This window comes from Hoplias malabaricus, chromosome 14, assembly GCF_029633855.1.
Source record: "Hoplias malabaricus isolate fHopMal1 chromosome 14, fHopMal1.hap1, whole genome shotgun sequence".
Classification (NCBI taxonomy): Eukaryota; Metazoa; Chordata; class Actinopteri; order Characiformes; family Erythrinidae; genus Hoplias; species Hoplias malabaricus.
Genome location: NC_089813.1, coordinates 33,619,733 through 33,634,968, shown reverse-complemented (window position 1 = coordinate 33,634,968; position 15,236 = coordinate 33,619,733). Strand labels below are relative to the sequence as shown.

The 15,236-nt window shown below is 39.3% G+C and overlaps 1 protein-coding gene across 1 annotated transcript; it reads right to left on the bottom strand.

Annotated features, from left to right (window-relative positions):
* Positions 1-454: 454 nt before the first annotated feature.
* Positions 455-8,072, bottom strand: dalrd3 (DALR anticodon binding domain containing 3). The gene is made up of 13 exons (XM_066643869.1): positions 7,699-8,072; positions 6,277-6,581; positions 5,880-6,190; positions 5,378-5,436; positions 4,933-5,034; positions 4,239-4,303; positions 3,680-3,738; positions 3,446-3,528; positions 2,915-3,041; positions 2,433-2,491; positions 2,218-2,334; positions 1,626-1,694; positions 455-1,477 (listed from the first exon to the last, which is right to left on the bottom strand). Exons 1-13 carry the CDS (start codon positions 7,933-7,935, stop codon positions 1,358-1,360), a joined length of 1,713 nt encoding a protein of 570 aa, XP_066499966.1. The 5' UTR covers positions 7,936-8,072; the 3' UTR covers positions 455-1,357.
* Between the last annotated feature and the right edge of the window lie 7,164 nt (positions 8,073-15,236).

Here is a 15,236-nt window from a genome sequence, read left to right as displayed (position 1 = left end):
TAGCTGTTTTTGATGGGTTTCAGGCCAGTAAATGTGGCGTATTGATTAGTAGTTTGATAGATGAAAGACGGGGAATTGAAGTGAGGGCTGCTGCTATGGGTGAAGCTGATATACCCAAAGATCCATAATTTAGCCCCCTGCTACAGTTAATTAGTATCTGAACGCTATCAGCCCTAGCCTCATTAATGATGTACAGACATCTCAGCGAATGACTCAAAACAGGAGCTGGCAGATATTGGCACCAAAAACTGTATAACTGTTAATTAGTGAAGGTCTACAAAAACAAACATGATTATTAAAATTAACTTGCTTCACATCAGTCATTTACAGGACGTGTACACACACACACACACACACACACACACACACACACAAAAAACATTAATACATTTTTAAAGGACAACCAATCCAAAAGCTGAGATCGACACTCCTTTATTAATTCAAACAGAGTGAGTTGATCTTTTCAAAATACAGCAATTGAACTCACTGACAAAACTGTGATGAGTCAAGAAGTAATTTCACACTTATCTCTTTCTCTCACACACACACACACACACAGTGTTAAGAACAGTCAGGTATGTATGGCACAGGTGTACTTAGCAATGTTTTGGTGCAGCGCTCTTGGCACATTAAGAGCACTGAGACTGCATTAACTCTTTATGGCACTTGTGTTACAGTTATATGCATCTACAATAGCTTACAGTGGATGTTACAGTGTCGTACAAGGTTCTACTGTAAAAAGATGACCGGGACAATATCTATTGTACAGAGATTTTTAAATATAATAAATAAGGCATAAGGAAGATCAGACAGTTTGTGAAGGGTGTGAAATATTGACAGTGCTGATACACTGATACGTACATGGCACAAGAATATATTTCATGGGACTCTATAAGATGGTATCTGTAGTTACTGCTGCAATGCATGCCTAGAGTAGTACACACACTGAGAAAAACTGCAAGTGTCAGTGTTTTTGCTCACACATGCCGTAGGGGGAGTGGTGACAAATATGAATGAGGTTATGAGGTAAGAGCTATAATAAAGGGGCAGTTACAATAAAAAGGCTTCAGTCATGCCTAAAAGGGTAATAGGTTTGGGGAATAATAACAGTGCAAATGCAGAATGATGGTCATAAAAGGGGGTAATAATTATTAAAGGGAAGCTTTTCTGATAGAGAAGCAATAATATTTATTTTTAAGTTAGAAAATGTAGTAAGATTCCAGTTTTGTTCATTGTTGGGTTAACACAGCTGTGGAAAAAAAGGTCTGAGACTATGCTATAGACCATGGGCTATTCACTCAGAAATACGCAATGGAGCTGTACAATAGTTATCTGAAGTGATTGAGGGGATTGACTGTTATAGCTGTGGAATGGGAGGCAGGTTAAGGGAGTCCAGTGCGTTGTGGTAAAGCTCTCTCAAAGCCTTCAGCAACAACAACCGGCAAAACATCTGATTAAAGAGATGAGGTAACGGCTCCTAAAGGGAGGGAGAGGGAGAAAGAGAGAGAGAGAGAGATGAAGAGGGTAGGGGTTAATGTGATTGAGTACTGAACTCCCTGTGAACTGTTTTAATTACATAAATCAAAGGTCCATGCTATACATTAGCCATACGCACTGCACCTTACCCCGAGCACATGAACTCTGTTGTAGTACGAACTAAAGTCCTTACTTAGAGACACCAAGAATCTGCAGATCTGTGTGAGACCACAAATACATATTAGTATCAGTCATTTTTGCTAATTCACTCTTTTAAAATTTTGTACAAAACTGATGCTTGGCATGGTGGAACATTGAGGAATGAGTTTAAAAACACTACCAAATTAAATAATGTGTTCCTACAATTATCAGAATTGTCCAGGCTATGCCTTTTTGTGTCTTTGTCTGTGGTTCTTTATGGAAAACAAAAAAAACAGGACAAGAAAGGAAAAAGATTTGAGAGCATACTGGACAGAAAACTGTAAACAAACAGACCTTTAAAGCCATTTTAAAGCAAACCATTTAAAAACCTAAAGTACTCATACCAATCATAAAAGAACAAGTATATATATTAACATTACAAATGTTAATATTAGGTTAATATTTAAAAATGATGAATATTCTGAGAAGCAACACTTCAGCGCCTCTTATTGCACTCATACACATCATTTAAAAGCTTAACATATTCAAACTGTAATTTCATTAATGTGATATAGTCACACACCAAAACTATATACAAACCTGTTCTGTCCTTAAATTAATTCTGGCTCCTCCTCCATCAAGCTCTAGGGCCTGTGCTGATTGGTCCAGAAGTTCAGAGAATGGAATGAGGTAATTAAAGAGAAGAAGCCACTCCCCCTGTTGAAGATATGTGTAAACAATTTGTGTGATTGCACAAATTAATTTAAGACTAATTAACATTTTATGAGATCTGTATCTATTTTTTCTAGCTATACCTCCTCTTTCAGAGCAGAAAAGTCCAATTCGGTGCCTGCAGGGACTTCTGGGTAGAGACCTGCAGAACAGCGAGGACAGGAATAGACACAGAGAATACGAATTCATTCTTTCAGCTGCAGATCAATAATATTTAATTATGAAGGAAAAAACCTATAACCTACAACTTCTCAAAATCATCAGACGTCACACGTATAAGTGATAAACCTGTGCTTATTTCTATACTCAGTCTGAATTCATCCATAAAGCAGTTGGTGTGTGTTTTTGTACAATGTTGGGACAAGAATCTTCACACTATCTGATTTTCCCTTAGCAAAACGAATACATAATATGTAATATGAATATGAATTACATAATATGTAATATGAAGTGTTCAAATATTTGCACATATTATATATGTACTATACGTGTATATAAAACATACATGACCCAACAGGCTAATATAATAAATAAATTGGTGTTTGTTTGTGTGTATGCGTATGACCTTGTTCTACTCCTTTCTCATAGCTGCTGAACAAAGTGTGAAGTCTAGCACAGTTGTACATCACAAACACTCCACCCCTGGGGCCCTTTGTGGACACTCCGCCTTCACGCTGCACATCAAGAGTTACCTAAAAGAAAGATTCAATCATCGGTGACACAATATCCACATACACACATATACATACAGATAGACATCAAACACAATTCATGTATACAGAAACAATAATGCTATGTAACAACATGCAAAGATGATGATGATGATGAAAACATCCAACTGGTTTGACAATACACACAGTACTCTGCAAAGGTCTTAAATATCTGGGAAAATTATATTTAAACTGTGTGAATGGGTTAGTGTAACCATTTCCATAGCTTTCCTCAAGAAACTCCATACCTACGTCTAATCTATAAATATTAAATTTAACGTACTATTTTCTTAACGTATAGTTATTTTATTTTCATATGTATTACTATATTTTTAGTTGCCCGACATGTTTACACAGTACTGTGGTGTGCTGAAGTGTACACTCACTGGGCTAGTGTGCACAGTAGATAGCAGCTCAAAACGAACTGTAGCACAGGTCATGACCCTGATGATGTCATCCCAAGTCTGCCCTACAATGAAAACAAAAACAAATTAACTGTCAGTCCAATTTATGACTACACATACACACCTTATTTCTCTCACACAAATGACAGAACTCATTTTTATCCTACACATGACACAGATATTCTTTTGACAAGCAAATGATGCTTAGACTCTTACCTTCCACTTGATCTCCATACTTCATTTCTGAAGCCTCCTTCATCTGAGCTCTTCTCAACCTGAAAAAGACATTTATTTATAAGGGTATGCGTATGTGTATGTGGGAGGCCTACCAAACTTCAAATGTGAAACAAGATAAAACAATCAGTTGTTTGTGGACTGCCCAAAAAAAAAAAAACATGGGGTAAAATGAGCAGTTCTGATTACTAAGGGGAATCATTAGAGCGGAGAAATACGACAAATAAGAGCCAAGATGACAAACGCAAAAGTGGATAAATAAGAGAACCACACAAAAACAGTTAAAACATATATAGCTTTTGTGCCTTGTTTCTTGTTGCTGTGTCTGGGGAAAGATATAGGCTCATTAGCTTTTAAAGGAAAAGGCACTAAAAACAGCTTTTGTAAAATGGGCTGTTTAGACATGGAAAGATGTGTGTTTAATTCTTGTGGTTTTCCAAACAAAGCATGTCAAAGACATTTCATTTTCAAGGCCCCGGAGTACTGTGATGTATATTAAATACAAATAACACATGTGCATGGACAACACTGTAAAACTTACTGTAGATACTGAGCTGCACTCATTTGTGTGCCAGGAGTCTTTACTGGACCGCATATCACCAGCCTCTGAGAGAAAGAGAGTGAGAGAGCATGAGAGACAGAGACTTGTTCCTAGAGACTTGGTGGTATGAAAGTGGTCAGCAGTTAGTATGTGAGATACTGGTGTTTGATTCTTAAGTCCATTTCATATTAAATTAAATTGCTGTGGGGCACTGGGATCATTTTGCTTTTGAAGGTGCTTCTGCCTAGAAAACTCAGCATGGGCCTGATCATTTTAGAACAGTCTGAATATAACTCTCTGTGATTTGATGCTGATGGCACTGGGAAAAAAGTTTTCTGACCATTTCTACTCGCCATATTTAGTCTCCTTTTGTGTGGTTCCAGTGATCCTCCCAAACTGCAAAACAAATAATGTATGCTTCTGAAGAGTAAATCAACCATTTCTTGGTCTGTTTATTAAATACTTCACTCCATATGATACTTGGGGAAGCAATATCCAGAGAAAAGAGAAAGTAAAAATAAGATCCCCCTGGCTTGTTAAAGGGATGACTATAATGAAATCTACAGCTAAACGTTGTTAGAAAGTGAGGAGAGAGAGAGAGAGAGAGAGAGAGAGAGAGAGAGAGAGAGAGAGAGAGAGAGAGAGAGAGAGAGAGAGAGGGGCAAAGAAAGTCTGGTCACTGTGCGTGACAGACCTGTGTTGCTGTGGCGCCAGTTGCTCTCCACAGCATAGCTGTCTGCTGCTGGCGGAACTCATCCTGACAGGAAGTGACATGCAGCACTGTTGCCATTGCCGCCTGTAGGATAGACAAAAACAAACATCTTTACTCAGATCACTGGAGCTAAGAGAGAAAAGAGCCCTACACATCAAACCAACAACAAGATCCCTGATCAGTCAGCTTCTGCCTTTTATTTCCTAATTATGATGATGATGATGATGCATATCAGAGGCAGAGAGAATCTAATCAGACATCAGTTTGTACAAGTGATATTGAAAAAACATATCTAAAGTAATGTCCAAAATTATATAGGCCCAGTTGCAAGTGACAGGAAATTTTAGTCTTCTGAAAAAAGCATTTTAAATGTGGTATAACTAACATCAGGCAAACACTACAGATGTGTTTTTTATTCAAGACTCACAGGGTAATGTGCTACAGCTCTGTCCAGCTGAGCCAGATGACTCAATGCATCTCTCTGCACTGTGGGGAGGGAGAGAGAGAGAAACAGAGAGAGATAGAGAGACAGAAAAAGTGGGCCTGTGACATTTCCGCATAAATTGGATGTTTCAGTCCTAAGAACCTTCAGTCCTCTGAGTGCATCAGATGCTCACGAAAGATAGTGCTGGCTGAATCCTGGAATATTTGGTCAAAATAGTGTATCATTCTGTCGTCTTTGACGTATTGGAGAAATACTTGCCACTCACAAACTGGCCATACCACCAGTACGCAAGAAGTTGTAATAGGCTTTTCCCAAACACAGCCTTAGTCTCACCACATAGAAATAGTGCCATCTTGTGAATTAATGCAAAAACAGCAAATTTGATACCCTATTAGTCTAATAATGCATTTACAACATACTAATTATCAAATAATGCCTCATATATGTGTGTGTGTATAAATGCATATGATGTATAGTGCCTTACCCGTGCATGTGCCTAGACTGGGGTCATAACCATGCAGCTCCACCTCCTCCATGACACGTTTAAGGTTTATCCTGACATCTTCTCCCAACCCACCATCCCCTCCCTCCATCTCATCCCCTTTACTCCTCCTCTTCCATTTCTCCTTCTCTTGCTCTCTGTAGGTACAGTTCTCAAGGGCGTTCTTCATCTTCTCTTCTCTATCCTCATTGCTCCAGCTATCGGACACAGCCAGCCAATCAATGCCCAGCATTCTGAGGAAGTTGATGATGTCACTCTCCTCGGGTAAGGCAGGACAGAAGGACACTGTGTACCTGGGTGAGAGAGAATTAAGCAGAGTTACATATTACACACAAATTTAGTAGTCCAGTCTCTCTCTGAACCTCATACACACACCTACCCTTGTTTCCTGAGTAGCGCACCTATGTGGTCAGCAATTAGAACGGTGCGGAGCTGCCCCAGCGTAAGAGTATCAGGAGTGGGCGGGGCTTGTTTGGCATGTAGTGCGGGGCAGTTGATCAAGACACAACCCTGTCTCTGAGCCGCAGGCCTCAGGTATGAGGCTATGCCACACAGAACCCCTCTGAAAGCTGCACAGCGATTCACAGAAACACGCAAACCCTCAGCCATCACCTCACAACTTGCTACTGGCAACACACCACTCCCCCGGAGAGAGAGGATACGACTCACAACTGCCAATGGAACCTGTACACACAGACACGAAAACAATCAACAGATATGCAAACATTTCAGAATTGTATCTGCTATTTCAAACTGTGAATTGGGACTGAGGTATGGTGACTTTGCTAATCAGTTAGAGAGTCCTAGGGTTCAGTCTGTTGGGTGTCACACATGAACAACCTATAGCTGTTATACTGTAATGTGGAAATAATAGTGTTGTGGATATGAACCATAAAAGGACAGGTAGTGGAAGAGAGGTAACTGGACGACTAATAAAGTATTAGTGAAAAAATAAAGCATGCTATTTTCTGTTTAGTGTTTTAACTGAGACACATTTTAAACACAAATACACACCTATTTATGTACACAGATGTATACATACATACACACAGTGTGTGTTGTGTAAATTCAGATTAATGTATTTTGACATTTTATCATGTGAATACACCACGAACTGTTGCCTTATTCTGACCCAAATCTCTGCGGCCACTGAAGAGTTAATAACATTTGCCGCAGGGTTCAAACGTTTGGTCAATAATGGCAATGTCAACCACCTAGCGCAGAGTTCTGGCATCCCACAGCACTTTAAGCAGCTCTGTTTGAGATAATTAATAAAATGCAGGGGTAAAAGTATTAAAAATCATTTTATCAGAGACTGTGCAGAAAACGTACTGAGGCTCAGCAAGCCACAACATCACACCATGCGCTCTCCATCTGCTCAGGATAGAGCCTCAGAGCCTGTTACACTTAAAAAACGAGTTTTATTTCTTTTTTTAATCATAAATGACTCCTTTAAACGTTCAAAAATAAACATTTTTACAAAGTTTCTCAGCATGTAAGAAGCTTAACCCTCTTATGCTAAAATAGTACATTAAATAATAGTATTTCTCGCAACATTTTCAGCGTAAAATAATAAACATGAATTTTTTTGAGCATTAAAATATTAATTGAGCAGGGACCCTGTTTCTACTCTACAGACCGTTACCTGCGGCTGAACTCGAGTTCTAATTCGAACCTTCCATTCCACCTTAAGTAGTACAGTAGTCAGAATGTAACGGCCGCTCTATTTAAGGTGGAACGGGAAATTTGCATCAGAAGCTGGCAAATAAAACCCAGTTCCTGCCTTTTCGCAACACCTCACCTGTCCGTCCGCATACAGCGTGGCCAGGACTGTGTTGGGCGATAGGAAGTCCCGGCTTCTGAGGTTTTTGGCGCTGCTCTCTTTGAACCAGAGCTTGTCGCGCTCATTGGAGCTCCTCTCCCTGCTGTCAGAGCGCTGAGCTTCGGCTTCGTTCTCCGCGTCACTCCGCAAAGCGAACCGCAGAGCCCTCACGGTGGATGCCACACGAAATGTGGCCTTGTCCTCGTTCTCCATCATTCAGCCTCTTCACGGTGTAAACATCGCTGCCGTGAGGTCGACCTCTTCTGTTATTTTTTAAATAAAGACTCGAGTGTTGTGACACTCCCGCTGAGCACGTTCAGGCTACCACCGTTTCGACGGTACACATTTCTCTGTAAAATAGGGGGGTGTCTCAAATGACTCTCTATTCCCTACAAAGTGCACTACCTAGGAATGAAAATATTTTCTTATTTTCTTCAACCCAGTTGTTTTCTAATCATTTATTTTGTAATAACACTTTTTCAGTGGAACATGGATAAATTATTTATTTATTAATTATTTAATTATTTATTAAAATCTATAAATTGACAAAATGTCATATTACGTATAGTGCAATAGTGAGTAGTGAGCCATTTAAGTCTCAGCAATTGGCGTTGGAAACGCGCCATAATACATATGGCAAAGCACCTCAGTAAAACGTATAAAGACGGAACTACTTTAATTATGGTTTGAAGTGTAAATACTGTGCTCATTTAAAGAACTATTTCTTTGTGTCTTTTTTTTCTGGAAACGTTTCTAGGCGAACGTTTGACCTTAGCTACAATGGTTGTTACCGAGTGAGAGGTTTCAGAATATCCAATAGTTCCCAAGGACCATCGTATGGCACTGAACAGGCAGTGATAATAGCTGCTCACATGATAAAAAAACGTTTTGAAATGAGTGTTTGTGGTATATGAAATGAGAAGAACCAAGCAAATACCTGTTCTTAAATTATTTATTGAGTAACAGTATCGTACAGTCATTTTCTTGCAAGTGACTTGAGATAAATTGACCGAATCAAGGAGAGCCGTTAATCTAAGTATGAGGATTGTGGACAGTGGTAGATTGTGATGTCACTTTTGGCTGACACGAAGTTCCCGGTGGCGAAATGTATTTCTTGCAATCCGGGAGAAAACGTGTCATTCTACAGCAACATCAAGATAAATATTATTTTTAAGGAATTATAATTTACTTGATTATGTCAATCGTGGACAAACAAACAATTCTACTGAAACTTGTAGACTATACCTTGTTAATTTGTGAAATAAAAACAGTATGTAACAAACACATAGGCATTTTTCTAATTAGAACAGACAACCAGGTAAAAGGTAGTCATTTTTGTCATAGGGACATCTTTTGGTAATGACTCTACAGCATTATGAAGACCATTTCTGTTTATGGAGGAAAAAGTAAAAATAACACATAACACAAAATAACACACATTTTCAAATTAGTCATTTACTTTTTTAAAGACACAGTAAATTATAATTCTCTAGGCACATAGGATTACTTTAAAAAGCTTGCGATTGTCTCAGCTATAGGGCCCATTGTTGCTGTTGAGCACCACTAAGTGACCTTCACTACCAAACCCTATTGTTGCATCTGCTTAATGTGTCTGTGCCATTATGATTAGCCCGTCCATTAGAATATCGAGTGTGTTCTGTATCTAACACTGAATATGTAATATATTGTGTACACAACGCATTTTTTGATTGATTATGAAAAAGTATTTTGCTAAAGATTTTATTAATTGCACCTTTAGGTATAGATTATATTTGTATCTCTCTCAGCTGTTTAAACAGTTGACTCCATCTGTTGATCATCTGCAGGGAAGATGCTCTATATTGCAGGAGAGGAGGGAAACGGAATCCACATCCAGCTGTCACTCAGCACATCAGCTGCATTATGGGTTCCGTTACCCACCCAGCCGCTGTCCAACAGGGTTTTAATTGCTGCAGGATTCAGGTGAAGGGAAGAGGCATGCCTGAACTTCTGAGCATATGCTTTATATGTTCTGGATTTTTCTGTGATATTCAGTCTGCCTGACAGTCCTCTCAAAGTTATGTATTTCACTGGCGTACAAGTAAATCATTCAGCAGGTAAATCAAGTATTCTCAGAATTCTAAAGTTAAGCAGATAAAAGGAAATAACTTGATGTTGATTCTCACAAATTCTTCAGACTTTTATCAGTCTACCATGGCGTCAGTGTCTTCATGGAAGCAGCAAAAACTTGTTTATTTATCTTGCTTCATCTGCAGTTGGTCAGGAGGCTTGAAAAACCTGTTTCATTATCAGAAAGGCACACAGAGGGGGTGGGGGTATGCAGCTATTTAAAGTAAAGGCAGACAGATTATTAAAGAGATTTGAGAGAAAAAGAGAGCAAAAAGGAATAAAAAGCTAAGAGTATGAGAAGGAAAAGAAGGTTTAAGCTGGAGCTTCATTCATAATACATTATTTAATAGGCACATAGACACTTTGTTCGCTTTTGGAGACCAAAATATATATCAAAGAGCATAAGATGGAAGGAGAGTAGAGAAGAAGAGTGAGGATGAAAGACCCTTTCGCACTCGTTTGGACCAAACTTTCTCTCATTTTCCCTCAGGTCCCTCTGTCTGAGCTCCTGGGGCGAATAAAAGCAGAAGCTGAAGCATATTGCAGCGAGATATACTTGTGTGGGCGTAGAGAAACGAAAGAGAAATAGACACTTACTGTCAGAAAAATGAGAAGAGACACTAAAATACAACTCAAATGACCAGAGTATGCAATGGAAAAAAGGTGAGCAGAAAAGACAAGGCTGTGAAAGATGAAAATAAAAGGGTTATCACAAATTTGGTGGTAAAAAAGCGTGTTTACCTGTCCCGGCCATTCTCACTTTGCTCTCTCACTGTCTCTCACTGCGCTCCAGAGTCCGTCTGCGAATGTGTGTATGTGAATGTGAGTGTGTGAGTATTTATAAGTGCTCACTTCCTCTTCAGAAATCTGAGAAGTGTTTTCACTTTCACTTCTTCACTGGGCTGCCCACAGACACTCCCACCACTCAACTCCTTCTCCTATCAGTCCTTACTGTTTTATGAGCTATACTAATACATTCTCACACAGCCTGATTGTTAGGGCCTCGTGGCAGTTGCTTTCCTTTATCGTACCTGTAGATACAGTTTGGGCACAGCTGAGTTGAGCTGGGCTGAACTAGATTTGATTGTAGTACAATACAAAATCTTATAGTACAAAATAATATGACCCTAAAATAGAAAACATTGTGGTGCTATGGAGGATGCAAATAAAAAAGAATAAAATGATAAATATATTGACTTGTATTTCATTGCAGATATGATATATTTCATTCATAAATTTACATTAAATCCTGCCACTGAGACCCACAGTACCGGAACAGATAACTGTAGGCCAAGTAATTTCTTTTATTTGATTTATATACGGTGACGCAGCAGGTAGTGTCGCAGTCACATGGCTCTAGGGACCTGGAGGTTGTGGGTTCGATTCTCGCTTCGGGTGACTGTCTGTGAGGAGTTGGTGTGTTCTCACTGTGTCTGCGTGGGTTTCCTCCGAGTGCTCCGGTTTCCTCCCACAGTCCAAAAACACACGTTGGTAGGTGGATTGGCGGAAAAAAAAAGTGTCCGTAGGTGTGAATGTGTGTGTGTGTTGCCCTGTGAAGGACTGGCGCCCCCTCCAGGGTGTATTCCCGCCTTGCGCCCAATGATTCCAGGTAGGCTCTGGACCCACCGCGACCCTGAACTGGATAAGCACTTATGGATAAGGAATGAATTAATGATTTTTATGTGATATTAACCAGATGATGTCAGAATGTTATTGTGATCATGATTTGGTTAAAAAATTTGCTTAATCCTTTAGCACCATAAATGGGCCAAGGATCACCACTGTGTAAATAAACGCATGTTCCTTAAGAAGATTAGAAGGAATAGGGATATCGCACCATTTACAATGCATTATGTTATTAATGGAGGATTTTCTTTGCATAAAGGAGCAGGGACCTCAGCTTAATCTGAACAACCACGACCTCTGATCCTCATGATGACACTGCATTTTATGATGGCACAAAACTTGCAATGGCATACACTGCTTTCAAGATGATATCTTTTCCATGGATGCTCAATGGATATTTCAAGACACATCTATTTGACATGGGGCAGAAAAGTTGGGACATTTTGTAAAATGAAATAAAAATATTGTCGCTGTCCAATGAAAAACATGTATACCCATTTTTGAACATTTTTTGTTTACTACATCATTTGAACACAGCAGTTGTCCTTCACATTTTGTGAAAATGATGGAAATGCTCCTAAATTGAGTTTGTGTGTTCTCCCTGTGTCTGTGTGGGTTTCCTCAGGGTGACTGTCTGTGAGGAGTGTGGTGTGTTCTCCCTGTGTCTGCGTGGGTTTCCTCCGGGTGACTGTCTGTGAGGAGTTGGTGTGTTCTCCCTGTGTCTGTGTGGGTTTCCTCCGGGTGACTGTCTGTGAGGAGTGTGGTGTGTTCTCCCTGTGTCTGCGTGGGTTTCCTCCGTGTGACTGTCTGTGAGGAGTGTGGTGTGTTCTCCCTGTGTCTGCATGGGTTTCCTCCAGGTGCTCAGGTTTCCTCCCATAGCCCAAAAAGACAAAGTGTCCATAGATGTGTGAGTGTGTGAGTGAATATGTGAGCATTCGGTGTGAGTTTCTGCCTTGTGCTCAGTGATTCTGGGTAGGCTCTGGACCCACCGTGACCCTGAACTGGAAAAATGAGTTAACGTGTTTCATGAGTTTTTTTTTTTTTACATTAATTTCATGATGTTTAATATAAAGTGATGAGCAAGGACCTATTTTCTTTGCAAATCTGAGCTTTTGTTGAATGCTCCTTTTTCACCTTCTATATTCACATGTTTGTACACTAAACAATCACTGGATTAGGAACACCAACCTTATATCTACACTCACTCTCTATTTTATCAGCTCTAGTGGCCATACAGAAGCACTCTGTAGTTCATCTGTTTCTCTGCATACTTTTCTTATCCCCATTTCACTGTTCTTCAGTGGTCTGGACCCCCACAGGAGGTGAGTTTGGAGCAGGTAGTATTCAGGTGGCAAATCATTCTGAGAACTGCAGTGATACTTTAAATACAGAGGTGTTTGTGCTTGTGTGAGTGGATCAAACACAGCAGTGCTGCTTTTCTTCTTAAAGCCCTCAGTGTCACTGCTGGAATGAGAATAGTCCACTAAAGAAAACATATTCAGTCAACAGCGTTACTGTGGGTGGTGTCTCTGATTTGACAGTGATCTGAATCCAGAGATCATTCAGTGTAGTACAATGTTTCAAAGCACCATGACATGTATTTTCTGTTTTTATTTTGCCCCTGTGACAACTTTTGCTGCTTTAATATATTCCCATTTCTGCTGAAGATGTTTAATATCTTTTTATGCTCTCGCGACTTGTATCTCCAAAGAAAGCAACAGCAATAGAATGAAACACTCTAGAACGGTACACTCTACACCCAATGCCAAGCATCAGCCAGAGGGATATAAAGCCCCCTAGCATCTGACAGAGGAACTGTGTTCCCTGGAGTGATGGTATGAAAAAGAGTGGCGTTTGTAATTCAGAACTAATTCATTATGATTTTGTACACTATAGTGCTATATAAATAAAATACTATGCACAACAATAAATATTATAAATATTACGTTAATTGACGTATTACATGTTCATTTTTGAAGTAGTTTCACTTCCAAACTCAGAATAAAACAATTATATATATGAAAAATATACGAATCCTATTGTTTTTAGGTAAAATGGCACTGAAAAGAATGAATACCACTTTCTCTGATCTGAAATCTGTTCTAAACCTAAGAATGTTCCAGTCAAACAAAGCCAAATTATGTTTCAGTTCACTATGGCCCATGGTTGTTGAAGCACCAGGGAATGATGACTGTAAACTGTATGGCATCAATATATTATGTTTAAACAGTAATTTATACCTCAGTATGTAGCACTATAGTGTATTGTAGTCATTTATAAGCATCAATAAATGCATCAATACTCAATGAAATGAGTAGTTTGATGGATGTAGTAGTTTTGCACACAAACTTGTAGAAGGAATTTCAAGTTATTACAAATTCTAAAATTCTACCTTTCCCTCGATTTATTCTGCTGGTAACGTAAAAACAACATATACAATAAAGAAACATGTAGTGGTCTCAAATATTTGGAACAGTCAGTGAATGATTAAGAACATAAGAGTGTCTAGTGGGATCAATGGGCAATGTGGTGATGTCCAGATTCAGTTAGAGATTGTGTTTCATTTAATATCAGACACCTGGGGTCCTTGACAGAACCTGTCCAGGTGTATACATGTCCTTGTGTGTTCTTTTCCCATTGCGCGCGTGTGTGTGTGTGTGTGTGTGTTCTATCTGGAAAGTCCGGTGGTTTTGGAGGTGCAGGCTTGTTCCCTTGAGACCCATAGGCTAAATGAGGAAGAGTGAATTGCTGCTTCTTGTGAATTAATTTTCACAGATGGGGCAAAGTCACTTTTTTGCCTAAATGTTTAAATCTAGTGAAATCCTGAATGTATCAAATTGAATACAAAATATAGTAATATAACATAAATTGTGTAAGTGTTTGAACTGAATGTACTGCCAAAAGAAGTCTGGAGATCCAGTCAGTTTTTTGTGAGCTTCCCAAATAGAAAAACATGGATTAGAAGGTGTGCTTCTGATTGTGTGCTGCTTCTTGCGCAGAGGGCAGACTCCTTAGAATCATTTATACGAGAGATCAAAGTCTAGGTTAAATGGATTAAAGCACACAAAATGCATACTGACAAAATATGGCAAGAAAACAATGAAGTAGAAAGTGAACCAGGTGATGACGGCTAAAAACCACAGCTCACTCCTGAGCTCTCTCACTGAACTGAGCAGTGGATCATTTTCGTTTAAAGGAACAAGTGCTGAAACCGGCCATTCACAACAGAGCTGTTAAGACGCGGACAGCACAGGTTTGGTGTTTGGTCCTTGTGGTGTTCTGACCATAAGCACAACGCAGATGTTTCATTCAGACCTCAGGTCTGTGTTAACGTGTAAAAAAGTGGTAGAATATGGCCTCTTTTAAATTCAGCTTACATTTCTCCAGCCTACAGTAGTGTTTCAGCTTGGAATGCTTTCTAAATCACGTGTTATGCCTGACATGTGGTAAGGAGGAGAGAACTTGGAAAATGATCATGTAAAAATGAAAACTGCTTAAAACTACAAATATTCACTCTACCTAAGGGAGAAAAAAATAGGATCTGGGCCCTTTAATGTCTGGAAATGCCTATTTGGTTGCGTCTGAACCTTACAGCAGTGAGAAATCAACCACAGCGCTACTTCCTCTTCTGAAAAGCTCATGAATTATTCCGATAAACAATTTTCTCAAAGTTTTGAGAGTCATGTGACCTGGGATTAGCGCTGCTGTATGTGTGAGATCACTTGTTTTCGAATCTGAAAGTACAACAAAATGCAGAGGACTACAACATATTTTAGTGGAAA

Bases quoted from the DNA above. Each gene is read 5' to 3' on its own strand.
- dalrd3 (XM_066643869.1), bottom strand. From the start codon at position 7,935: ATGATGGAGAACGAGGACAAGGCCACATTTCGTGTGGCATCCACCGTG. The intron at 2,492-2,914 runs GTCATACGCATA...GCTGTTCTGCAG, and splicing joins TGAGAAAGGAGTAGAACAAG to GTCTCTACCCAGAAGTCCCT. The intron at 1,695-2,217 runs GTTTGTATATAG...GGTCTCACACAG, and splicing joins TTAATTTAAGGACAGAACAG to ATCTGCAGATTCTTGGTGTC.